We start from the raw sequence: 27,168 nt of genomic DNA, 5'->3' as shown, positions 1-27,168 counted from the left end.
CCATCTTCCCAGTCCTAGAGACCCCCTCAACCTACTGTCATTTCACTCCTCGGTGAGACCCCCAACCTCAACTCTCACTTCACCCTTTGTCCCTAGAGAGACCATCAACTCCACTGAATCTCACTGCACCCCTCAATGCCCTATTCCCAGAGAGACTCCAGACCTCACTGAATGTTACTGCAGCCCCCTAGCCCAAGAGGGAGACTTCAGCCCCACTGAATCTCACTGCAACCCCAATGCCCCAATTCCCCAGGATATATTTTAAGCATTTGTATGAGGCCTGTCGAGTCATTTTAAAACAATAACAATAAATAAGTATAAATAGCATAATGAGTTAAGTTGCATGTAATTATGTAATATTTGTATAAAAGAAATTGTGAGTTGTCTGTATTAAGTGCATGAACATTTTCAGCTGGTGTTATGATAAGCCTTCCCACTTTTCTTCAGAGCACTTTAAGCACTGAGGCCATGTCTACATCTAAAATTTTGCAGCGCTGGTTCTTACAGCTGTATTAGTACAGCTGTATAGGGCCAGCGCTGCAGAGTGGCCACACTTACAGCAACCAGCGCTGCAAGTGGTGTTAGATGTGGCCACACTGCAGCGCTGTTGGGCGGCTTCAAGGGGTTTCGGGGAACGCGAGAGCAAACCGGGGAAGGAGACCAGCTTCGCCGCGGTTTGCTCTCGCGTTCCGCGAACCACCCTGCAAACCGCAGGGAAGGAGACCTGCTTGCTCGGCGGTTCGGGGAACGCGAGAGCAAACCGGGGAAGGAGACCAGCTTCGCCGCGGTTTGCTCTCGCGTTCCCCGAACAAGCAGGTCTCCTTCCCTGCGGTTTGCACGGTGGTTCGCGGAACGCGAGAGCAAACCGCGGCGAAGCTGGTCTCCTTCCCCGGTTTGCTCTCGCGTTCCCCGAACCGCCGAGCAAGCAGGTCTCCTTCCCTGCGGTTTGCAGGGTGGTTCCGGGAACGCGAGAGCAAACCGCGGCGAAGCTGGTCTCCTTCCCCGGTTTGCTCTCGCGTTCCCGGAACCACCCTGCAAACCGCAGGGAAGGAGACCTGCTTGCTCGGGGTTCGGGGAACGCGAGAGCAAGCCGGGGAAGGAGACCAGCTTGATTACCAGAGGCTTCCTCAGGTATGCTGGGATACCTGCTTATTCCACGGAGGTCAAGAAAAGTGCTGGTAAGTGTCTATACTTGATTACCAGCGCTGGATCACCAGCGCTGGATCCTCTACACCCGAGACAAAACGGGAGTACGGCCAGCGCTGCAAACAGGGAGTTGCAGCGCTGGTGGTGCCCTGCAGATGTGTACACCTCCTAAGTTGCAGCGCTGTAACTCCCTCACCAGCGCTGCAACTTTCTGATGTAGACAAGCCCTGAGTCTAGGGGTTTCGCTATACGACACTAGCCTACTGAGGATTAACCAGAGCACTTGTGCTTTGCCTCTGTCTCCAGTGAACCCCTTATGCCCAAAGGGTGGGGTGGGTGCTATTGTAATAAGAGAATCCTCAACTGTCAGTCTGAGCAAAGGGGGCTTGGTGCCGAGGATCATGTCCGATTTTTCAGTACAAAACCCTTATGCTATTACAGTGTTAAGATTGCACATTTAACAAAGGTTGCAGATCTCTCGAGACTAGATAGACTTATTTATAGTACTGTGGAGAAGCTGGTGGTCGTGGTACATGTAGGTACCAGTGACATAGGGAGGGATAGGAGAGATGTCCTGTAGGCCAAATTTAGACTGCTAGGTAAGAGATTGAAGTCCAGGACTTCCATGGTAGCATTCTCTGAAATGCTTCCAGTTCCACATGCAGGGCCAGTTAGACAAGCAGAACTGCAGGGTCTCAATGTGTGGATGAGATGATGGTCTACGGAGGAGGGGTTTAGATTTATTAGGAACTGGGGAAACTTTTGGGAAAGGGGGAACCTATACAGGAAGGATGGGCTCTACCTAAGCCAAAATGGAGCCAGATTACCAAATAAAAAAGGTTGTAGAGCAGTTTTTAAACTAAGGGCTGAGGGAAAGCTGACGTGCAGAGGAGCATGTGGTTTGGACAGAGACGTCCGTTAGGGGAGGACCTACTAATGGAGATTGTCTATGTCCTAATAAGGAGGAGAGTATGGAAGATGATAAAATACAGGTAGAATCTGATAAGAAACAGTCAAATGAAGAAAAGTCTCATTCAGTTACATCATTTAATGGGAAACAGCTAAAAGTGACAAGATTTTAAAGTGCTTATATACCAATGCTAGAAGTCTAAATAATAAGATGAGTGAACTAGAGTGCCTCATATTAAATGAGGATATTGATTCAATAGGCATCAAAGAAACTTGGTGGAATGAGGATAATCAATGGGACACAGTAATACCAGGGTCCAAAATATATTGGAAGCACAGAACAGGTCATGCTGGTGAGGGAGTAGCACTATATATGAAAAAGCATAGAATCACAGGAAGTAAAAATCTTAAATGAACCAAACTGCACCATAGAATCTATATGGACAGTAATATCATTATCTAATAAAAAGAATAGAAATGTAGGGATATATTACTGACCCCCTGACCAGGAGGGTGATAGTGACTGTGAAATGCTCAGGGAGATTAGAGAGACTATTAAAATAAAAACCTCAATAATAATGGAGGATTTAAACTATCCCCATATTGACTAGGTACATATCACTGCTTCTTGGAGCAGCTAGTCCTGTAACCTACAAGAGGAGAGGCAATTCTTAATTTAGTCCTAAGTGGAGCACAGGATGAGGTCTAAGAGGTGAATATAGCTGGACCACTTGGTAATAATGACCATAATATAATTAAATTTAACATCCCTGTGGTGGAGAAAACATCACAGTGGCCCAACACTGTAGCATTTAATTTCAGAAATGGAACTACACAAAAATGAGGAGGTTAGTTAAACAGAAATTAAATGGTACAGCACCAAAAGTAAAATCCCTGCAAGCTGCATGGAAACTTTTTAAAGACCACAATAGAGGCTCAACTTAAATGTATATGCCAAATTAAAAAACAGAGTAAGGGAACCAAAAAAGACCACCATGGCGAAACAACAAAGTAAAAGAAGCCGTGAGAGGCAAAAAGGAATCTTTTAAAATGTGGAAGTTAAATCATATTGAGGAAAATAGAAAGGAGCATAAACTCTGGCAAATGAAGTGTAAAAATGTAATTAGGAAGGCCAAAAAATAATTTGAAGTACAGCTAACCAAAGACTCAAAAACTAATAGCAATTTTTTTTAAGTACATCAGAAGCAGGAAGCGTGCTAAAAAATCAGTGCGGTCACTGGATGATTGAGATGCTAAAGGAGCACTCAAGGATGATAAGGCCATTGCAGAGAAACTAAATAAATTCTTTGCATTGGTCTTTACGGTTGAGAACGTGAGGGAGATTTCCAAACCTGAGCCATTTTTATTAGGTGATAAATCTGAGGCACTGTCCAAGATTGAGGTGTTATTAGGGGAGGTTTTGGAACAAACTGATAAACTAAACAGTAATAGGTCACCAGGCCCAGATGGTATTCACCCAGGAGTTCTGAAGAAATGTGAAATTGCAGAACTACTAATTGTAGTCTGTAACAATGAGTGGAGGATAGCTAATGTGACGCCAATTTTTAAAAAGGGCTCCAGAGGTGACTCCAGCAATTACAGGCCGATAAGCCTGACTTCAGTGCCGGGCAAACTGGTTGAAGCTATAATAAAGAACAAAATTGTTAGACACATAGATGAACATAATTTGTTGGGGAAGAGTCAACGTGATTTCTGTAAAGGGAAATCATGCCTCACCAATCTACTAGAATTCTTTGAGGGGGTCAACAAGCATGTGGATACGAGGGATCCAGTGGATATAGTTTATTTAGAGTTTCAGAAAGTAAATAAGGAAGTGTTATTTACTCCTTCTCATAACATAAGAACGAGAGGCCACCAAATGAAATTAATCGGCAGCAGGTTTAAAACAAACAGGTTTAAAACAAACAGAAGGAAGTATTTCTTCACACAACAGTCGGTCAGCCTGTGGAACTCTTTGCCAGAGGATGTTCTGCCAAGACTATAGCAGAGTTCAAAAAAAGAAACTAGATAAATCCATGGAGGATAAGTCCATCAATGGCTATTTGCCAGAAGGTGGGAATAGGCGACAGGGGATGGATCACTTGATGACTACCTGTTCTGTTCATTCCCTCTGTGGCACCTGGCATTGCCACTGTCAGAAGACAGGATACTGGGCTAGATGGACCTTTGGTCTGGCCCAGTATGGCCATTCTTATGTTCTTAGCAATCCAAAGAATCAAGTATGACAAAATATATGGTCCCAACAAAAAGTATCGTTAACTTGTTATTTGTGTTGAATATGCTCAAATTCAGCAGGAGGGAACGGTAGATCAGAGCTTGGGCAGTTGCTTTGGCTATTGCTCTCCCTGCTGCCTCAAAGTCTCCCTGGAACCATCTAGTCATTGCATAGTTTCAGTGGGGCTATTTTTTGGTTTGCCTATTTTTGTGTAAGGAAGGTGCTGGAGAGAATTCCTTCTCAGGCATTACAACAGTTTGAGAGTGTTGTACCCCCTAGCTTTGGAGCTAGGTATTTCTTAGAGAGGACCAAAACTCTTTGCTCCTTTTTTTTTTTAATGATGCCTTTATTGGGTGATGATTAGAGTGATCTTCTTATTTTTCTGTTTGCAGAATTAAGTTCAAGAATAGAGCTATGTTTTAATCTTATTTTGAAAATACACCATTCTTTGCTTTGTAGCTTATTATTATCCAGATGGGTACTGCAGGTAGTAAAATGTGTCTTTTATAATCATTCCACAGTTGGCTAGATTCATGTATTTTTCCACTTTTAAAAATAATTGTTGTACATGTAGAAATGATATACTGATTTTTTTTTTTTAGTTACTGCCTGCATAGAGTTTTATGACTGAATTTGGACTGTGCTGTTAAATATTTTGAAATGCAGTACATGAACACAATCTTTATTTTCTGAGCATATGTAGAACATAACCAAGATATAAATAATGTTACTTCAGTCAGCACTTCAACAGTTCAAATTAGTTTATTTTTTAAAATCTAATGTAATCTAGGTAGGTTCTTTTCTGTGCCCATCACAGTGCTATTTTTGGGGTCAGTAGATTTAGCAACCCCTCCTCCACCCTCCAAAAAAGTTTATCTAAATAATGGTGCTGTTAAGAACCACTAGATTATTGTCTTCATGGTCAAAACAATGTTGTGGGACATGAATGTTTTTACATTTTGTGAAAGTAGCTTTATAAAAAGGTAAATATATGATGATGATGGGCAATCACTCGTTACCAAGTATGATCATCTTCTATGGGAGTCATGGGTCCTCAGGTGGCTAATAAGGCCAATCCTTGAACCACAAGTTCTATTGCAATGAGGGTAGATGTTTTCAGGCTCAGCTGGAGGCTGTTGACCATGACTGGAAGCCAGTCTCTCCTTCCTTCTGCATCTCTTGTCCTCTTCAGCTTGCCGGTGAGCAAGTTCAAAATGCAAGGGACTATCACGTAGGACTTCACTCAGTTTTAAGCGATCCTGAGCAAGTGTCTCCCAAGTGTCAATGTCAATATTACACTTTTTTAGGTTGTCCTTCAGTAATTCCTTATAACACTTCCATTTTCCTCTCACATTATGGAACCCTTCTTTCAGCTGAGAGAACACGATCTGTTTTGGGAGGTAGTGGTCTGGCATCCGGACAACGTGACCTGTCCAGCGGAATTGCTGATGGATGATCATTGCCTTGATAGTGGTGGTCTTTGCCTCTTTCAGGACATTAATATTGGTGCGCCTTTCAAATGGTGTCTATAGGTTGTCCAAGTTTTGGACCCATACAACAGTGTTGGGAGGCTAACGGCTTGATAAACAAGAAGCTTGGTGTCTGTTCAAATGTCATGCTCTTCAAAAACCCTGTGCTGTAAACAAGAAAAAGCTACATTGGCACAGCTCAGGGGATGTTGAATTTCTGCATCAGTATCTGTCTTGGATGAAAGATGACTTCCAAGGTAGAGGAAATGATCGACATTCTTCAGTGCCACTCCGTTGATTTTGATAGATGGGGTATGTAATACCTCATTTGGAGAGGGCTAGTAGAGCAGTTTAGTCTTCTTGATATTAAGAATGAGACCAAGACATGTGTTAGTATCCTCAAACACATTCAAGATAGTTTGAAGATCTTTCTCAGAGTGGGCAAAGATTGTGTTGTCATCAGCATACTGAAGTTCCACAACAGATGTTGTGGAGATCTTACTCTTGGCTTTCAGCCTGCTAAGCCTGAACAGCTTTCCGTCCATTCTGTAAATGATTTCAATGCCAGCTGTAAACTTCCCAGCAACTAGGTAAAGAATGATGGCAATAAAAACTGCAAACATGGTTGGAGTGATGATACAGCCCTGTTTTACTCCTGTTTGTACTCTGAAAAGTTCACTCTGGAAGCCAATGCAGCTCAGAACAGTCACTTTCATGTTATCATGAAGCAACGTTAGGACATTGATGTATTCATCAGGACATCCAGTCTTAGATAGTACAGTCCAGAAGGCATAGTGATTCACTGAATCAAAGGCTTTAGTTAAATCAATAAAAGCCATGTATAGTGGTTGGTTTTACTCCTGACATTTTTCTTGTAGCTGCTGTGCTGTGAAGATCATATCCACAGTTCCACAACATGGTCAGAAACCACTCTGTGACTCCAGTAAAATTTCTTCTGATAGGGGCAGAAGGTGAGTTACAAGGATCTGTGCCAGAACTTTGCCTGCAATAGCTAGGATGGAGATATGACAATAATTTCCACAATCTGCTTTACCCCCTTTCTTGAAGAGGGTGACAATCAGGGCATCCTTCATTTCACTGGGTATCTCCTCCTTTTATCCAGATTTTAAGGATAAGCAGGTAAAGCTGCCAAATTAGTTTTGGTCCACCATCTTTAAAGATTTCAGCAGGGATCCCATATATACCTGCTGCCTCGTTGTTCTTCATCTACTTGGTGGCATTGTGTACCTCATACAAATTAAGAGGGTCTCTGAGCTCATCCCTAAATAGTCGTTGAGGGATTTGCTCAAGGACTTCATCTGCAACTATAGAATTACTGATCTTCAAAATGTTCTTTCCAGCGAGAATTAATGGCTCGTTGTCCTTCAGAACTGTGGTTCCATCCTTGGACTGAAGAGGATTCATATCATGGCAAATTGGCCCATAAACAGCCTTGGTAGCACTAAAGAAACCACATGTATTATGGATGTCCGCGAGATTCTGGAGTTCTTGCGCTTTCTAAGTCCACCACTTGTTCTTGAGTTCTCTGGTTTTACGTTGGACTTCTGCCCTTGCCTTGGCATGGGCTTCTCTCTTTATATTACAATTTATGTCATTCTGCCAAGCACGAAATGCCATTCTCTTCTCATTAATGAGTTGCTCAATTACAGCATCACTCTCATCAAACCAGTCCTGATATTTTCTGGTTTGGTAACCTATGGTTTCATCACAGGCATTGATGATTACTGCTTTCAACTGGCTCCAGTGTTCCTCCATTTCTTCCGGAAACTCTGATGGGAGCTTTTCTTCTAAGACTGCTTGGAAGTGGTCTCACTTAATAGAGTCCTTCAAATCTTGAGTCTTGCACCTGACCTGCTTCTTTTGCAGCCTCTATTTGGGAGCGATCTTAATTTTCATTGTGGATCGAATAAGGCGACGATCAGTGAGAAGTACATCACTACGATCTCGGGCACGAACCATAATGTAGTCAAGGAGATGCCAGTGCTTTGATCGTGGGTGTCTCCAAGAGGTTTTGAACTTTTTTCCTTTTGTCGGAAGAGAGAGTTCATAATAATAAGTTCATGTTCAGCACACTTGTTCAGGAGCCGAATTCCATTTGAATTGCTTTTGCCAGCTCCTTCTTTTCCGATTGTTCCCTTCCATAGGTCTGAGTCTCGTCCCACACATGCATTGAAATCCCCCAGAAGGATGATCTTGTTTTCTGTAGAGGTCTCTGATAAAATGGTTTCCTGCTGAGAATAAAAATCTTCCTTTACATTCTCATCAGCATTCAGTATTGGTGCATAGGTGCTCACAATAGTTGCCTGTTGATTTTTGATGAGCTTCAATCTGAGTGTCATAAACCACTCATTGATGCCAGCTGGTACCTCAGAGAGGCACCTTATGAGCTTGTTCTTTATAGCAAAGGCCACTCCATGCAATTGGGGGTTTCTTTACCTGCCGCATTCGCAGGTTTGGCTGATCGCAGATCCCATTGCCCACGATTCGCCATCCCAGGCCTATGGGTTCGGCGGGAAGCGGCGGCCAGCACATCCCTCAGCCTGCTCTGCTTCCCACTGTCCCCATTGGCCTGGAACGGCGAACCACAGCCAGTGGGAGCCATGATCGGCTGAATCTGTGGACACGGCAGGTAAAGAATCTGGCCTGGCCCGCCAGGGTGCTTACCCTGGCAAGCCACATGCCAGAGGTTGCCGACCCCTGTTCTAGCATCTGTCCAGAGCAGTGGTCCCCAACCTTTTCCAGGTGGCGGGTGCCGGATGACAAGCCACCAAGGACTGTGGCTGGCGGACAAGCATCCGATGAAATGCTGCCAAGAAGCGGCAACGTCAAGAGCATCGCTGCCGAAATGCCGCTGAAAATCAGTGGCATTTCGGTGGCTACACTTCTTGATGACGCCGCTTTTTGGCGGCATTTCGGCGGTGACAGCTCTTGATGACGCGACAGCTCTTGATGATTTTCGCAGATGCTTGTCCACCGGCCAGTACGCAGGTGCACATAGATGCCCCGGCAGGCACCATGGCACCCGCGGGCACCGTGTTGGGGACCACTGGTTCAGACCATCTTTGCTGTCTGACTCTCAATTGGTTCTATGTGCTTTGACATGCAGTAGAACTTGGAATAGGCCAAAATTCTGTGTACCAAATGATTTGAGATTAAGAGCAGTGAGACTCTAACTGTTGGTTAGAGCGCACACACATTTGAAAAGGAAGTGACAGGTCATTGGGACCGAGAATGGAATTGGACTCAATTAGGTGATAAGGTTGGTTGACAAGGAGATTTCTGGTTGGTATATCTGAAGTTTTACTCCCTAGTCCTGCAATTTGTTGTGTGTGGCAGACTCCTGCACAGAATCCAGTTGACTTCATTGGGGCTCCATGTGGATGGAGGGGTCCACTCATCTGGCTCTTTTTTCAGGTTCAGAACCTTAAAGTAGCAAACTGGTATAGCAACTTTAAAATGTTGGGAGGTGCTTCATTACGCTAATATTTTTACTAATAATTAAGTTTCTTGCTACAAGAATTTATTCATTTTTAATCCTAATCCAGGTGCTCAAAGTTTAATTTAAGAATGCATGCAAACAATATTTATGCATCTGTACAATTTCTTACAGAGTAAACTGGATCTCAGATATTGTGGTGGTGGTGTCTCTAGAGAACATTGAAACAATGAAGTCTATCATTAAAAAATATGGCCACAAACGAATTACGGTTGTAGAAGGTGGAATGACTCGCCACCGATCAATTTTCAATGGATTGAAAATCTTTCCAGAGAGCACGCTTTCCAGCTGTCCACTCCAGAAACCAGAAGTAGTGATTATCCATGATGCTGTGAGGCCGTTTGTCGAGGAAGATATTCTTCTTAAAGTGGTTTTGGCTGCTAAAGAACATGGGGTATGTACAGCACAACAACTGAACTCTGTAAAGCTCTTACATGGTACAAAATAAAATAGGAACTGTATTAATACCTCAACATAATACCATACATTTTAAGTAGAACAAATACAGGATCCAAGTTATGTAAGCAGGTCAGCTTGGGTGGATGTGCTTACAGGATAAGGGCCTTATTTGCCATACAGAATAATATATAACTAAGATATGGAATTAATATGCAACTTGTAAGGTAGGAAGTTACCAGCCTGATGAGAATGTACTGTGTATGCTTGATCCTGCTGTCCTTTATAATGCAAAATTCTGTTGACCGATACCTAGATACTCCAGTGATGCATACTTTATAGATATCTAGAAGAGAGAATAATGTTTTTGTGGCATAACAAAGAGCTTTGCTATTATACTTTTCCATCTCCCCTTTCATCGTGAATTCCTTAACAAAGTAAGTGGCAAAAGTACTGTTCCTATTATATGACTTGATTTCCTTAAAACCCTTAAACAGGGGGGAGGGATAGCTCAGTGGTTTGAGCATTGGCCTGCTGAGCCCAGGGTTGTGAGTTCAGTCCTTTAGGGGGCCACTTGGGGATCTGGGGCAAAAATCAGTACTTGGTCCTGCTAGTGAATGCAGGGGGGCTGGACTCAATGACCTTTCGAGGTCCCTTCCAGTTCTAGGAGATAGGTATATTTCCAATTAAAAAAAAAGAAAAAGAAAAGAATATTGTACCAAATTACATACAAGTCTTGTAGATCAGTATTTGCTGTTTTGTGTGGATACAATGAAATTGTGATCTTATTCTGATGGGAATCATTAAGCAATAAATGGTAGAGAGGTTAGCTAACAGTTAGTTAATGGTCAGCTGCAAACCCTAAACACATCTGGTCATTAACTGCCTAGAAATGTCTGTTGTTGAGATCATTATTTCTTTGTTTTCCATTATAAAATAGGTTTTTGTGTTTGTTGTCTGGAGCTTTGTATGATGCTGTTGTTACAGTTTTTGTTTGCAATACTTGTGTTTTCCTATTCACTAATCATTGGTACATTAAAAACAGGATATTTCTGAATGCTGTTAGGATTTATAGGAGACATCTTATAAATATCAGTTAAGTGGCATTAAAATATAACCGTTACTTTGAACTTAAACTGATGCACAGACAAAGCATGGGGGAAATGACCAGTAATTTGGTAAGTAATCTCAATGGAATTATTGGGGACTATGAGTGTGAGTAAGGTGACCAGGACTTGGCTTTGTATTTTTAAGGAAACTCTTAACATTATTATTCAGCAGTCATATAGTAAAACTTACTTTTCAGATGCATAATTGAATATTGAATTGAATTGAATTAAAGTTCTATATTTTCTGCATTGCTACATAAAGTTCTACCTGTGAACACATTTTATTACCACTTGTTTAGGGGGCTGGGGTCCCCTCAAGTCCCCTCCAGGCTCCGTTTCAGGTCTTTATGCCGTCTTTTTGTCCTTCCCCCAAGCAGGTTCTTGGCGCAAACAAACAAAAGAAGAATCCTCTCCCCTCTCTTCCCTTATGGGAGAGAGGAGTTGATGGGAAAGTAAAGAGCGGTAAAGGCAGCTTGGAACTCATGCAGTCTTCTTGGATCTATCCTTTGATCTTAGTCGAAATGGGGTCTACCTCCAGCCTCTCCTTGTGGGGTGTACTGCTCTGGGGCTGGGTCTTGCAGCTTCAGGAGTAGAGAGGATTATTGCTATCTCCCTTTCAACAAATCTATCTAAGGTAGGGTAGCGTCTTCCTGTTCAACACCCCTTTCTGTGGCAGCTTTTCCCTTGAAGCCCCTCAAGTCCCCACCAGCCTTTTCAGGTGCCCCTCCCCATTGGAATTGAACAGGCCCAGAGGAGCTTGTTAGTCTCCTTTCTGTCACTGTGAGGGTGAGTGCCCCTGCATACATTGTTATGATTTGTTTCACTTGTGTATCATATACTTTAATATGGGATTATTAGCATAGTGTAACCTTCTGAAAAAACTGATTTTTACATGTTTTGTGGTTTAAGTGTTAAACTTGGAGGAAATCAAAATGCATGTTTACATACTGCTATATTTAACTATCTTGGGTCATTGCTTTATTCTTTTGATCACCGATTCTGAGAGGTGCTCAGTGATCTCAACTGCCATTGATTTCAGCACTTAGCAGGATCAGGACTTTTTCTTTACCAAATTAAGGTCCTAGACCTGCAACTCATTGCACATGGGTAGACTGCTATATTCAGGTGGAGCCTCACTGACCTCACGTGCATAACAGATTGCAGGATCATAGTGTAAAATTCTAAATATTTGTATATTGTATAGGCAAAAAAATGTCTTGAACTGGAGTTGAGGAGAATAAATATCAGTAACTTAATGGTTTTAAATAATATAATAATACAGTTGTTACAAGAACATAATTTTAAAAAATCACTCACCTAAGCAATTCAGAGTTCAGGTTAAACAAAACAGAAACCCAAATGTTTAAATCCTACAGTATCCAAATTGTGCATGAGACAGAATAGAAATTTTATAAAGGTGCTTATGAAAATCATACATTCTATAATTCTTCATTTTCTTGACCCTGATTACTTTCCTTTTCTTCCTCCACTGCTGGGATCAAGTACCATCAACACAGGAAAACATATACTTCATGAGTTGGGTGCATGTGATATTCTGGATACCTACACCCAGCTTGGGAAGTTGTAAAGTGTTTTTGCTACCAGTCTTCCCCATTCTGGTGGCTGAAGACAAAACTGTCTTATGGTCTTATGTTCAACCTGTTCCCTGCAGAGAACATTACAGTAGAAGGTCAACAGCATCAATACGTTTTTGTCTTTTCCACTGAGACAAGAAGAGGATGAGGCCTAATGCTTCAGACTCAGTGACGTGGAAATGGCAATGTCTCAGATCCTCACAAGGAGAGGGTCATTTTTTTTGGAGTTTCCAAAAAGATCTTAGAGACTTCCCCTTACTGGGACTTCATTTCCTCAGGGAGTAGTTGATGAAAACTGTGTTGACTCAGGTAGAAGGGCAAGGGCATTGAGAGCACTGCCGCAGGTGGGAAAGTTGGTGTAGTAGGTAGGGTATTGAACTGGGACTTAGGAGATCTGTGTTCTGCTCCTGATTTGCCACACACTTCCTTGGGCAAATCAACCCCAGGCCTCAGTTCCTCATGAGTAAAACAGGAAATGATAACTTTCCGATCTTAAAGGGCGGTTACGAGGATAAAATCTGTTTATGACTCTGAGGCACTTGGATACTAGAGTGGCAGGAGTATATAGGGAATAAAATTCCCCTGGTGCCTGTCCACTTTGGGGAGTGGGGTAAAGGAGAAGAAGTCATGAAGCAGTAGCTGTATTTGGAACTATGGCAGCAGTGTATGGCAGGAGTGAGTTGTGGCATTTCTTAACTTGTAGGAGTGGGATGAGCCATCTGTTAAAATATGTATTATGAACATTACATAATGTAAGTGCTTCCCGAGAATATTTATGATTATAAATCCAAATACGTAGAGTTCCATAGCAATTGGCTTATATTTTGGTTGATGGTCTTCATTAGTAAGAAATGAAACAGACTCTACTACTTTTGCTTTAGTGACAGTTTAGGAGCTGCACCAATTATTTGAGGACTTTCTGCTGGAGCCTTACATTCCAGTTGGCTTACCTGATTTGCTAGTAAATATATTTCCAGAAATGTTCCTGTCCATTAGAGCTTCCAAGGTCTTTCAAATGTATCCAATTTAAAATTTCTAACACAAGCCACTTTTGAGATAGGTGATGACAAAAAGCACTAGAACTTTCCAAATATGATTGTCACTTTGTTCTTGAGTCCTATATCTCAACATAATTTTCCTAATCATCTGAAACTTGGGAAAATATTGCTTGCCGGCCACATTGCACGTGTCAAAATTTAAGTGGAAAAATAGTCTTCTGTAACAATTTTAGGGGGAAGGAGGCAAATGTGCATTACAATATAGTGGAAAATATGTCTCAGTCTTTGTTCTGGAGAGTCTGATCCCTTTAAATGAGCTTTAACCACCAAATGAAGTGATAACAGTGATTCATCACCGGGGTCCTTTCATGGTAAATTCTCCTTTTCTTCCTGAAAAATAATTTTCCATTGTAAATTAAAATGTCTTTGAAAGTGAGCATCAATGATTATTCAGATCCTGATCACATAATTAACATAGTGTTTTTGTAAATCTGCTATTTTAACATAACATTCTTTCTAATTGTGATAGAAGCATGGGATTATTTATGTTGATGTGACCTTTCAGATAAGATTGATGTCGCAATGAGACTAGCATTTTTGTTTTCTAAATGTGTTTGTGTTTACTTATCTGAAGGATATTTTTGGATCTATTTTGTCCTGTCATCTCTCAGACTCTTACTGTTTTGAATGTTTAAATTCCCACATAATGCTAAAGGAAATAAACTCAGACACTTCATCTGCAACTGAGTAATATTATGTTTGTAATCCAGTGAATGATTTTTTTTCCTCTCTGATTTTTTTCTAGGGTGATTATAGTATCTTGCTGCATAATTATTCCAAATAAGTTGGGTACGGGACAAAAGCAACCTTTATAAATGTTTTATTCACCAGTCAATGTGAACTGGTTTGTCTGATCATCCCCTGACAGGAGATAACCAATCCCCAATTTGCTACTGCTCTGGGCTAGCCCACGTAATCATCTGTTCCCCGTGTCTGACATAATCTTCCTTTTCTAATGTATATCCAATCTATTTTAGGTATTTATAAGTTGCTCCTTGGCTGTCTAGTGTCTTTTAATAGGCTGCAGGTTTAAAAGAAACAAAAGGAAGTGTATTTTCACACAACTCACAGTCAACCTGTGGAACTCTTTGCCAGAGGATGTTGTGAAAGCCAAGACTCTAACAGGGTTAAAAAAAGAACTACGTAAGTTCATGGCTGTTAAGTCCATCAATGGCTATTAGCCAGGATGGGCAGGGATGTTTGCCAGAAACTGGAAATGGGCAACAGCGTATGAATCACTTGAGGTGCTGTTCATTCCTTCTGGGGCACCTGGCGTTGGCCACTGTCAGAAGACAGGTTACTGGGCTAGATAGACTTTTGATCTGACCCAGTATAGCCGTTCTTATGTTCTTTGTTTGGAGCAGCAAGGAAGAGGAGTTGTTTTGGCCCACTTTCATATACACTTCTACCCTGATATAACGCGACCCGATATAGCATGAATTCGGATATAACGCGGTAAAGCAATGCTCCAGGGGGGCAGGGCTGCACACTCTGGTGGATCAAAGCAAGTTCGATATAACGTGGTTTCACCTATAATGCTGTAAGATTTTTTGGCTCCCGAGGACAGCGTTATATCGGGGTAGAGGTGTATTTAATTTCTGTATGTTTCTAAATATATGCCTCCTGACCAGGAACAAATGATAAGACAGCTACTTGCTCTACTGGCATAGCTTCACTTAACTTAGTTGAGTTATGCCAGCAGGAATTTGACTGAAGAAGCTCTTGGCTTCCCTTGCTACCTGTCAGCATAGAAGCATCTGAGGACCTGAAAGGACCTTCAAATTGTGTAACAGAAGCCTTTGTAGTAGAAGTTGGCAAACTCCCCTAGTTGGGAATGGGATGGGAAGTTATCTTCATCGAACAGCTACACTTCATTTTGAGGAAATCACTGGACAGCCATGGACTCTCCATCTCAAAATTGTCCTAGTTTGAGAATATCAGAGAGAAGTTACCCTCTCCTGTTCTCTCTTGTAATCATGTTCTTACCATATCTACAGGAGTCAACTCCTCAGTATTTCATAACAGATGTAATTATTTCCTCTTACATTATGTGTAAAAGCTTTTCTGATACAAAATATGGCAGAAACATTAAATCAGTAATGCAATAAGGATAACACTACATTGTTGTTCATCTGCATACCATACAGATAGTGTAATTGCATGAAGTTTTAATGTTCTTAAAATGGCAATTGATCAAATAGGGGATTGCACTCCTTAATTCTACTTGTCAGGCAAATAAATTACTTTATTACATTTACTAATCAGTTTGTTATTTGCCTGTAGGATTCAAAATGTTCAGCTTATCCAAAAATAATAAATTATGTCTTAATAAATTAATTCTCTGAAACAATCCCCTTATTATGTAGCTTTGTAACCAATTAAATCCATTTATGTTTTGGGGGGGCAATTTATAAGTAAAATGATATATTTCTAGAAACAAATTCTTCATTGCCAGTAAAAGCTGGGGATGGTAGAAGCTTAAGAAGGCAGCAATCTAAAGCCCCTAGCAATATTTTATTGCCGATAGTTTTAAACAGTATCACCGAAAAATGTTTAAAATTAAAATAAAAGGAAAAACCTTTCAGTTCTATTATTGGAAAAATCTTATTACAGCGAGAAAGAGTCTCTCTTTGTCCCTGTGTCTGTAGTTAAATTTGCAACTAGATTTGATTATAAACCTGATTTTCATCCCTTCTCTAACTCGAAGTAGAAGGTTCATTCTCAGAATTAGAAGGTGGACTGTAATTAATTTAAAGAATAGCTGTAGTTTTCAATAGTCTTCAAAGAAAAAATCCTTATGTTCATAATTAGCAAGAGTCTGAAGATAAGATGAATTTGTCAAAGAACAAGTTGAATCAATTGAAGGAAAAATGTATGCTGAGGGATGAATTTTCAGCAGCGGCCACCATGACGCACTGAAAAAACTAGGATTTGGGGAAAAATTATATGCTTAATAAAATGCTTGATGACAATTGTTGCTTTATATATAGGCAGCGGAAAAAGTTGGATGTCAGTACCTCATTGGATAGTATTTGTGTAGGGAGCCTACTCACACATCACTCAAGGAGCCCAGGTCTGTGGGAACTTCTACTGCATACATTCTATGTAAAGACTCTTAATTAACCTCTGGTTTTCTGTCAGGCCCAAAGTGCAAAAAGATTGTTCCTTGCAGGAGAGGAGCAATGCTTCTGAGCACCTCCTAAGTTGCTGTGAAGTGACCACCTCCTTTTCTCCCCTTGTGGAACTTCACATGTGTACAGGAGAGGAGCTCCATTGCTCTGCACCTGAGGAAGTACACAGCACCATAGCATCTCTCCACTAACTCCCTAGAGCCTGATGCTATATTGACAATGTATGTGCCTCATGAATCAATTTTTTAAATTGACATGGCTGGGAAAATACTACTTAGCAAATAACTAATGAGACAATTAGTGGAAAAATGGTTGAGCAATGTTTTTGACATTTTTTTCCTACTGTTCAGTCAGCCTTAGAAGGAAGTTACATCCTTTTAACATTTATTAAGTGGAAAGTAAATGAACAGTATGTTATGATTCAGTCTCCTATCCTCTTGCACCTGCTCCTCCCCCCCAAAAAATAAAACCACAAAACTTTTATTCTTTTAAATGGAAGGCCTTTAGGAAAAAATGGAGTGGCTTCAGAGAGAGTTTTCACTCCTGACTAATAAGCTTAGCCTTTGGAATAGTGGTGCCAGGTAAATTGTCCAAGCCCTGCACTTAGGCATGTGTTCAATGCATGTGGCTTGGTTCCTTTCTTACTGCCCCCTTGCTCCTGGAGGTAGTAAGCTGCCCATATCAGTAGGAAATTACTATTTCACAGAGTTGGCTCATCTGGGCTTGCCAGAGCATTTGAGGAATGGAGTCAAGGCTATGCCCTTTCACTTCTACTTCCTGTTTGTGTGGCTGGGGAAATACTGTGTTGCAGATCCCCTCCTTACTCTTCGGCACCCAGTGGGGGAGGCCATGCAGGGACCTAGTGGGGTCTTATACCCCTGTGTGGCAGCATAGGTCATACCAATGTGTAATAATTGCTGTCAGTTATTTAGTTGGTGATAGTGACCACTTTAAATAGTAGCTCATGATGGCTTGACTATACTTCTGGATACAGTGTGTCTTTAGTGAGTGGAACAAGGATAATAAAATAATTTGTAAATTCTTCTGCTGTATTCTGTCTTGTGCAGAGGCAGGTTTAGGGCTCCTTCTGGAACCATTAAAGTAGGCTCCAGGGACCAGCTGAAAGTTTCTCTGAAGTTTGTCGTTTTATCAACAGGTGCAACTCCATTGTTCAAGAGTTTATCAGCTTTAGGGCTTGAAATTGCCTTCTGATCTGCATTGCATCTCATTCTGTCTCATAAAAATGAGCTGCTGTGTTTGTACAAAAATGAGTAGTAGGTCATTTCCTGAAAGTCAAACCAATAGATTTCATGTACAGTATTAGAGTGTAGAATCAAGCCTTTCTTTGGTTTTTATACGTAGATCTCCCATAAATACGGTAGTGTATACAGGGGAGAGGTGAGTAGGAATTAGGATAGGCCTGATGAAGGTGGTCTCTCCAATTCCATGTGCATAGAGTATGTGCACAGAACTCGCAGAGTGTGTGTTGACGCAGGCAGTTAGGAGAAAGAAGCGGAGAGGAGAAAGGCAATGAGAAGAGACAAGAAGGGTATGAGAAGAGGCCGTGAGACTTCAGAAGATGAAGAGACAGCTGATGAGATTCACGGAGCTGCTTAAAAGCATTAGAACACCCTTCTGTTCCAAGCCCCTGTTTAGGATGGGAGTCAAACCGGAGAGTCCATGATAAGGTAGGAAACTCAGGATTGTATAGAGATGAAGGAAGTGCTTCTGTTCTTCCCCTATTGTATAGAATCTGGGCTTTTGGAAACTGTAACAGCAAACAGGTGCAAGACTGGGTCAAGAACAGATCTGAAGATGTGAAACAATAAGAGTAGAAAGCTGTTCCCAAGAGAGAAAAGAATAACTCCGTGATAGGGCAGGGATCTCTGTGTATGAAATGGCTTTTTGAGGGTTTTTTCTGATGTCTTCTAAAATTAGATTTTGTGCTAATTGCCAACCACAGTCGACTCACTTGAAAGAGTAACATGAAAGATAGAAAATGCCCAAATTACTAGGTGATATTTAGCATTCCAGCCATATCATTCCTGGTGGTTGTTTGATCCTCCTTTGCCTGCACTGGTATCCTCAGGCCCTCTTTGGATGCTGCTCATCTGAAAAATAGGTTTTGTGGTTTACACACACACATTCTCTTTCACTCAGAAAGCAACAAAGAGTCCTGTGGCACCTTATAGATTAACAAACGTATTGGAACATTATCTCTTTCACTCTCTCTCTCTCCTTTCCTTGCCTTTTTTGAACGCAGTTTCCATTTTCTTTGAAAACCCGTTGTCACAGATGCAGCTCACCAGACTGCTGTGAGGTGATCCAGTCATTGAATCCTTGGGTTTTAAGCTTCTGGCATCTGAACAGATCATAGTTACTGTCCCTGTTTTAGGGTCCTTAAGTACACTCTCCAAGTGTCTCTGGGTGCAGATCCCCCATGCAGCACCTTGTACTGACAGCTGCAGCCATATGGTCTTCTGCATGGAGACTTGGAACAATGCTGACACTTCCCCCTCTGCCTAGAGTTGCCAACTGTGACTGAAGCTATTCTGGGAGATTTTTTCCCCCAACATGATGTAATGTCATTTTCTTTAAATATCCTGTTAAAATCTCCTGGATTGCTTTCAACAGTCACTGGGAGATCAATGCCAATTCTGGGACACTCCAGGCCAATCCTGGAGGATTGGCAACTCTACCTCTTCCCCTCCTGCTCCCCTGGTAGCTTAAACACACCATCTCAGAGAACTACACCCAAAAGTGTTAGCCTTCTGATTCCTCCCCAGCTCACTCTTAAGATAGGAGGAATAGAGAGCATGAACAAAGGGACAGATGACCAAAGCAAAAGGTTATAAATGGACTCTCAGAGAGACACCCAGAAAGTTCTCCCAGCTGGAGCAAACTCCCTTAGCATAGCTATTGTCAGGTAAAAGCAGAATTGTTAAAGTTAAGTACTCCCCATTGTCCTCAGCTTGGTGTGTACCTGTTGTAGGCCCTGCCAGCAATGGTGGATTCCACATTTACATAGGGTATTAAGTGATAGCAATTTTCATAGTAACAACTTCATAATATCAAGCAGAATTTATAAGTTGTACAGACAGCTCTCCCCACCCCTCATCTTCACACCCTTATTAGTACTTTTCTCAGATTAAACATTCAGAATCTGGTGTATTTTAGAATAAATCATAGTGCTATTTACTGGCATTTTACAGGGAGAGATAATAAGAAATGTTAGTTTTTATTCTTATAACTTTAATATATAACTATGTACAAGAAGAAAGGTAAGGAAACTCAATTAAGGATCATCAATTTCTGCTAGTCTTCTTAATTCCCAGCTTGTCAGAACTAATGTGAGTTCTGACATCTCTTGATTTAGGTGTCCTTTCCTCAATTACTCAATTCAGTATAATGCAGTGATAAAGGTGACCTCATTAAAAGAGTTATGGTGTCATAAATATACATTACATTTGTTTAAGCCATCCTATCAGCTGGGTAGTATTGGATCAAAGTGTATAAGTTTCTGATTAAACAGACCTCTTCTGCAGTTAGGAATAAACACAGTTATAACTTCTTCCTTCCTGATGTTGGTTTAAGATTCACATATGTCCAGTTTCAGTGAGTTCCACCATTGTCCTTACCCAGCTAGGTAAACAGACTTTAAGGAAATTAAGTACATTTTAGCATACAAACCATTCGCCTACTGTTCAAAACTCCACATGTTCTAGTGGACTCTATCTTTGTCTGACTAAAGTGTATGTTTATTGTCTTTCTTGGAGCACACTTAATGTTTCAAACTAGTTTCATGCCATTTTTTCTAATAATTCAGTCCCTGGATTCTAGATTAATAGATAAAAGTGGTCAATACACATATATCAGGTAAAACTAGAATTGGACATGCCACACTGTTCCATAAAATTCTGAAATTAACAGTGACTCTTCCAGTCATTAATGTGAGTAACTGATGTTCTGCTCTACTGTCTCAAATTAAATTTCAGTTAGAAACTCACATATTTAACAGAGGGCAATTAAGATTTTTCTTCCGTTTTTAAAATAAAAATAAAGCTCGTGGCTCCTCTCAATCAAATCTTTACTAAAACTGAATCCTTAACCTGGTGTTAGACTTCTCTGCAGGGAAAAGAATATGTAGAGCAGGGCAAAACTTTTCAGCCAGCACTTTTTGACTAAACATGCAGATTCAGCAAAACTGAAGTGTGTTGCTAATTTGTATTGGTTTCACTGAATTGTTCATATCTGAAGGAAAAGGGAGGGAGCAAAAGTAATTTCCAGGAAAAAGTCAAGTTTCATCTTGATGTTTTTGAAACAAAATGTTTAGAATTTTTTTTCAAAATGACTGTTTAAAAAAAGTCTTCAATTTTATTTAGAAAATTGAAAAGGAGAGGGATAGCTCAGTGTGTTTGAGCATTGGCCTGCTAAACCCAGGGTTGTGAATTCAATCCTTAAGGGGGCCATTTAGGGATCTGTGGCAAAAATCTGTCTGGGGATTGGTCCTGCTTTGAGCAGGGGGTTGGATAAGATGACCTCCTGAGGTCCCTTCTAACCCTGATATTCTATGAAACCCTGATATTCTATGACACATTTCATTTTGGATTGAATTAATTGTTTAGTTTGACCTGAAGCAATTAAAAAAATTCAGAACTGCCAGCAAACCAAAAAATCAGTTATTTGCACAGCTCTAATCTTCTGTTCCATACCAGCTGCTGCAGTCTTAGGGTTGTAATAGCCCCAGCAGCTGGTGCACTTCAAGGAGGAGAGTGGCTGGGAGAATTAGTGCAGTCATATCTTCTACCTGAACCATATTCCCTTACCTCACCTATACACTGGGGTACATGGAGCTGCAATAGCGCAAGAGCTTCAGTACGATTCCCAAAATCATGCTCTTCCACTTTTCTGCAGTGGAACTGTGCCATTTCTGCTTGGTCATGGTCTTGAGTCTGCAGATGAAGTAGGATGTTACCCTTAATAACAACTAATAACAACTGGACAGAATTTGGGGAAAGTGCTTTTAAGAAAAAGAAGCATAAAATATGATACAGTGAGACCCGATATCTTAAATTACTGTAAACCAACCAGCTGTGTGTAATAAAGTGATTAAAGGTGTTCTTCCAAAGCTAGTTATAGGACTCTGTTTCATTAATACATTCTCCATTTCAGGTTCACAAACGCAGAAGGTTTAAAAGGAATAGTCCATTAAATATGTGAAATATTTTAATCTTATAATTACCAGTGCTTGGTTTAGCTTTGAAGATGCTATTCTATAAATTTGGAGTAAGCAGTCATTCACTGAAGACAGCCCTGCTAACTGGAATAGTAATTACTGTATGTGGCTGAAGCATGTTGATTACTACAGATATAATTATCTTGAGTGCAGATGTCTGAATAGATGTGCATGTTTTTACCTGTGTCATGCATAGATCCACAGGTATTGCTTTCATTTCTGTTTTTGAAAGTGTATGTAGCTGTGAATGCCCGCCATTGCAAGTCATTTGCTTTGTGTAAAAGAATATTTTCCATGTATTAACATGTGGAAACAGTTTGATAAATTAGGTTGAGAAGAAATTAATCACAGTGATTTTGAGCAGTTTCATCTGGCTCATATCCTGAACTAATTTAGGCTAAATCCCAAAGACAGAAGTATTTGACAATTTGCAAATAATCTTTCACCCAATCAAAAATTTTACCACAGCTTTGTAAATTGTTGGATATCTATCTAGCCCATCTACATTCATGTATGTTATTAATCTGAGCTGTTTATATGAACAGCACTTTTATGTGACTCTTATATTCACTGAAGACTAAAATAAAGTCACTTGCGTTTCTACTAAATTAAGCTTTTTTTAAGCTTAGTGGACATACTGGGCCAAATTCACCCTCAATACTGTTCCACTGACTTCAGTGATATTGCACCATGAATTTACAGTAACTCCTCACTTAAAGTTGTCCCAGTTAATGGTTCGTTGTTACATTGCTGATCAATTAAGGAACATGCTCATTTAAAGTTGTGTAATGCTCCTTTCTAACATCGTTTGGCAGCCGCCTGCTTTGTCTACTGCTTGCAGGAAGAGCAGCCCCTTGCAGCTAGCAGGTGGGGGCTTGGAACCAGGGTGGACCGGCAGCCCTCTATCAGCTCTCTGCTCCCCTAAGTTCCCTGTGCAGCGGCTGCCTGCAGTTCAGCTGTGTTCCTCCCTTCACTGCCGTGTGCTGCTCCTGCCCTCTGCCTTGGAGCTGCTCCCTGAGACTCCTGCTTGCCATGCAGGGGAGGAGGGAGGGAAGGAAGAGGGGGGCTAATGTCAGGGTGTCCCCTCTGCCCCGCTCCTGCACCCCCAGCTTACCCCATCTTCCGTAGAGCAGGGCTCAGGATGCAGGGAGCTTGCAGCAGCTGTGGTCTCAGCAAGCTGATCCAATTAACAAGGCAGTGTACTTATAAAAAATGCGCATATCTCCCTCCATTCCTGCTGCCTTGCAGAGTGAGGGTTAACCCTTGTGGGGCTCAGGCCATTGCTAGTTCATCATTTAGCAGTAAGGGAAATATCCCACTCTCTGACTCCTCCACCTCAACCAGGCTTCACAATCATCATCACTGTGTACCAGTATTAAATTGTTTGTTTAAAACATACTATGTGTTTCTTAAAGTCGCATTTTTCAGGAATATAACTATAACGTTAAGTGAGGAGTTACTGTATTTGTCTTGTGTCTGACTGTCCCAACTTATTTCAGTATAAAGCTTCAAAGAGATTATCTCATTTTAAGTAATTTAAATATACTTCTAAATTCTGGGTCTGCATGTATGAAGACAGAAAGTTTATTTCTTCTTAAGACAATGTAATACAAAATTTTCAGAACTCTGTTTCCATGCTACAGCACTTGTCAGAGCAGAGAATAACTCTCTGATTAAAGAAATCCAGCATGTTCTGCTAAAAACGTTAATATTAAGATATGTTAACACTAAGAAATGTAGAGATGGTTAAAGTTTTCCTGTTCATAGACTTACAGTCAGAAGGGACCATTATGATCATTTAGTCTGACCTCCTGTGCAATGCAGGCCACAGAATCTCACCCATCCACTCCTGTAACAAACTCCTAACCTGTGTCTGAGTTATTGAAGTCCTCAAATCGTGGTTTAAAGACCTCAAAGTGCAGAGAATCCTCCAGCAAGTGACCCATGCCCCACACTGCAGAGGAAGGTGAAAAATCTCCAGGGCCTCTGCCAATCTGCCCTGGAGGAAAATTCCTTCCTGACCAAGAGTTGTTAGTCTATCCTATATACCTGTCTAAATTTAGCTCTTGCTTACTTTTCCTTCATTCTTCCATGTGCAACCAGATAGTCAAATACCTCTCCCCCTGTTGTTAAATTGTCATTCATAGCCTTGGTATACATGAATCTGACATCAGACCTACTCTGTGTATTACAAATCTGAAACTCATCTATTAACATAGATTTATGGATTCCAAGGCCAGAAGGCACCTTTGTGATCATCTAGTTTGACCTTCCTTATCAGACATGCCATAGAACTTCTCCAAAATAATTCCTGGAGCAGCTGTTTTGGCAAAACATCCAATCTGGATTTTAAAATGATCAGTGACGAAGAATCTACCGCAACCCTTGGTAAATTTGTTCCAAAGGTTAATTACTTTCACTGTTAAAAATGTGCACCTTATTTCTAGTCTGAATTTGTGTCATTCAGACAACTTCTGGCCATTGAATCATGTTATACTTTGGTCGATTGAAGAGCCTATTATTAAATATTAAAACATTATTAAAATATATATAAGATATGCTTTGGGTTGGTTGATCTAGCTGAGGGAGATTTAAGATGGAAGGAGAATGAGTGCTAGGAGATATAAAGCTAGATAGTAGAGTGGAAACAATTGCTAGCAGGAAAAAGGAGAGGAGGGGTGTCAGAATAGAGAATCAGAAGAGTCCTCACTTTAGTGTCTGATGCTGCAAACTAACAGGCCTAAATAGCCTGTGAGCCACCTATCTAAGGCCCCAATACAACTAGCTGATTTGTACAGGTGGACTTCAGTGGGACTCTGCATGGGCATCTGTGGTCTGCTTGCAGAATCAGGGCCTAAGATACTGCCTCTCTTCTGAGGCCAAGCTGCTGCAGCTGTCAGGCTTGGATTAAACAGTATGCACTTGCTCCGGGCTCCCATCTCAGGAGGACCTATAATCACTGACAAAAAAACAAAATAAAACCTTAGTGGTGCTGCAATCCCTAGCACCAGGTTGTAATACCACTCACTCAGATTTGGCCCAGCTGCCCCTCTATCATGATGGATGTGCAGATGGGCCAAACCTGAGCAATGTAGGGTCCTATGAGTGCAGGGCAGGTGATAGGATAAAGTGGAGATGGGCAGCCAGGATTGGGAGGAGCCATCCTAGCCCAGGATGGGAATGAAGAACTGAGCTGAGCTGAGCTGGGGTGGGTGGGGAGGGCAGGTTGCCAGTGAGTGGTCAGAAAGGTCCTCGGGGTAGGGAGGGGGACTGGGGAAAGTTGTTGTTGGGCTGTGTGGTGAGTGGGGAGTATTGAGGGGGTGGGAGTTGAGGAGCTGGTGAAGAATGTGGTGTTGAGGTTTACAGGGTGAGTTGTGAGAGCTGTGGGGGCATTAGGGATGGTGGAGTTGGGGACCAGGATGTCCAGGGTAAGTGGGGGATTTGTGGAACTGTGGCAAATGAGTTGAGGTGTTGGGGGCTGCAGTGAGCAGGGTGTATGTCTGGGCGCTGGATTGTGTGTGTGGGCTGTCAGGATAATTGGGGGTGGTGGAGAGTTTTTGAGGCATATGTGAGGTGGTGGGGTATTCGAAGGTCTGTGTGGGGTGGAATATATATGGGTCGTAGATGCTTTAAAGAGGGTGTCGGGGCACCCTCTTTAAAACATTGTGCACAGTGCCCCCCCAAATTCTTTATTCTGGCAGTTGGTGTCTTCTCTTAGGGCTTTGAATTCCAAAGGCACACTCCTTCCTTGGTCCATATCACTCAAAGTTGTTAACCTTCAGGATGTGCTGAAAGGTTCCATTTTTACTCTGGCTATGAGGAAGGGACAGATTTGTGAGGCAGGGTAGTAGAGAGGACTCTGGCAGTTTGGATGTTATGTTTTTGTTTTGATTTTTGGGAGGGTTTTTTTTTTTTTTTGGATAACTTGCTCTGGCTAGAGTATATTTTTCTGAGACCAGCTATGTCTGGGAATCTATGTTTAATGTGTACAGAGTGCAGAGGGCACGCACAGCCTGAGATGGATGGCTGATATCTCTCTCTCCTTTAAAAATTTTTTGGTAGTATACATCCAAATAAATAAAATAATACCTATTTAAAGTAGCTACTCATACAGGTAAGCAAACCAGGCTATTAGTTGTAGATTCATTCTTTTTTAAAAATGTATGGCTTTTCAATATGTATATGTTATAAAAATGTTATTTTGCATTATGTCACAAATTCCTTTCCTTTCTTTTGTATCACTTTCTTACTATATGGTGTTGTTATTATTGCTCAAGACTGATCATGCTAATGTGTATGTTTTCAGACTCTAGCATGTAGCTCTTGTGGAATATGCAGGTCTGATCAGTATTCCACTTGTGCTGCTTGAAATAAGAAAGGAAGCTTAAAAACATAGTGCAAATTCTGGGGGAAATCTTGAGAAGGATAGCTGGGCAGAACTATTTATTTGCTGGGAGATGAGATCCCAGAAAAACAAATGTATAAAAAATATTGCCTGTACTGAACGTTGATAACACTGTAGAACTACGTATGTCTGGGGTTGGTCTAAGACTGAGGCCCACAGTTTGAAATTGATGCTAGGAAGATGGAAGACTTTATAGTGCACTCACCCATACCCTATGTTAATTTGGTGCATGAATTGAATAACATTTCAAGATAATATAAAATCCATGCATGTAATTATTTGTTGAATACGCATATCTAAATGTTCAGCTGCTCTGGCTTGCAGTATAATAACATTAAAAAGAGACAGATACTATGTGATTGTTTCATGGAAGGAGGTAGCATGAATCAATGAGAATACTTACAGTACCTTGTTGACATTGGACTATGTGATGTACATATCCTTCCGTACCCTTCCTTAAATCACCATTGTATCTTTGGATATTGTAGATGTGCTATTGTCTTCTGTTTTCACTCAAACTCCAACTAAGTAAATACTGAACATGGACCTTAAAGTTTTACCAAAAATGTTTTGGATTAGCGCAAATTTTAAATGTGCAAATTTTAAATGAGTTTTAGGTATGAGGCTATTAATTGTAGAACTACCCAAATACAGATTGATCTTTTGTTTAGTCAGCAGATGCACTGTGTGAAGACAAATAGGGCTTGATGCTGAGAGAGACTGAGTACTCGCTCCCACTGAAGTCAGTGAAAACTGCAGGTGTTCTGCACATTTAGAATTATTCCAAGTGAATGGTTGGATCTAAGAGAGATTAAAGGGACAGGCTGCTCCTGCTGCTTTTTTTTTTTTAAACTAATGATTTTACCAAGAAAAACTTGTTAGTAGTACCTAATTAATGTAAAGGAACAACAATACTTGTGTGAAACCAAAAAATCTATTTATTTAGATTATTTTCAAGTGC

The 27,168-nt window shown here is 41.0% G+C and overlaps 1 protein-coding gene across 4 annotated transcripts in view; it reads left to right on the top strand.

The window, feature by feature from the left end:
- The window catches only part of CRPPA (CDP-L-ribitol pyrophosphorylase A), a 215,580-nt gene that overhangs the window by 14,429 nt on the left and 173,983 nt on the right, over nt 1-27,168 (top strand). For all 4 annotated transcript variants that reach the window (XM_050938694.1, XM_050938692.1, XM_050938691.1 and 1 more), the window contains exon 2: nt 9,392-9,671. In XM_050938694.1, the coding sequence (XP_050794651.1) occupies nt 9,392-9,671 (280 nt within the window). The remainder of the gene's footprint in view (nt 1-9,391; nt 9,672-27,168) is intronic.

The sequence above is a fragment of the Gopherus flavomarginatus genome, chromosome 2 (assembly GCF_025201925.1).
Source record: "Gopherus flavomarginatus isolate rGopFla2 chromosome 2, rGopFla2.mat.asm, whole genome shotgun sequence".
In the NCBI taxonomy this organism is placed as follows: domain Eukaryota; kingdom Metazoa; phylum Chordata; order Testudines; family Testudinidae; genus Gopherus; species Gopherus flavomarginatus.
Note: the sequence above shows the minus strand (reverse complement) of the source record. Positions and strands in the feature narration are given on the sequence as shown.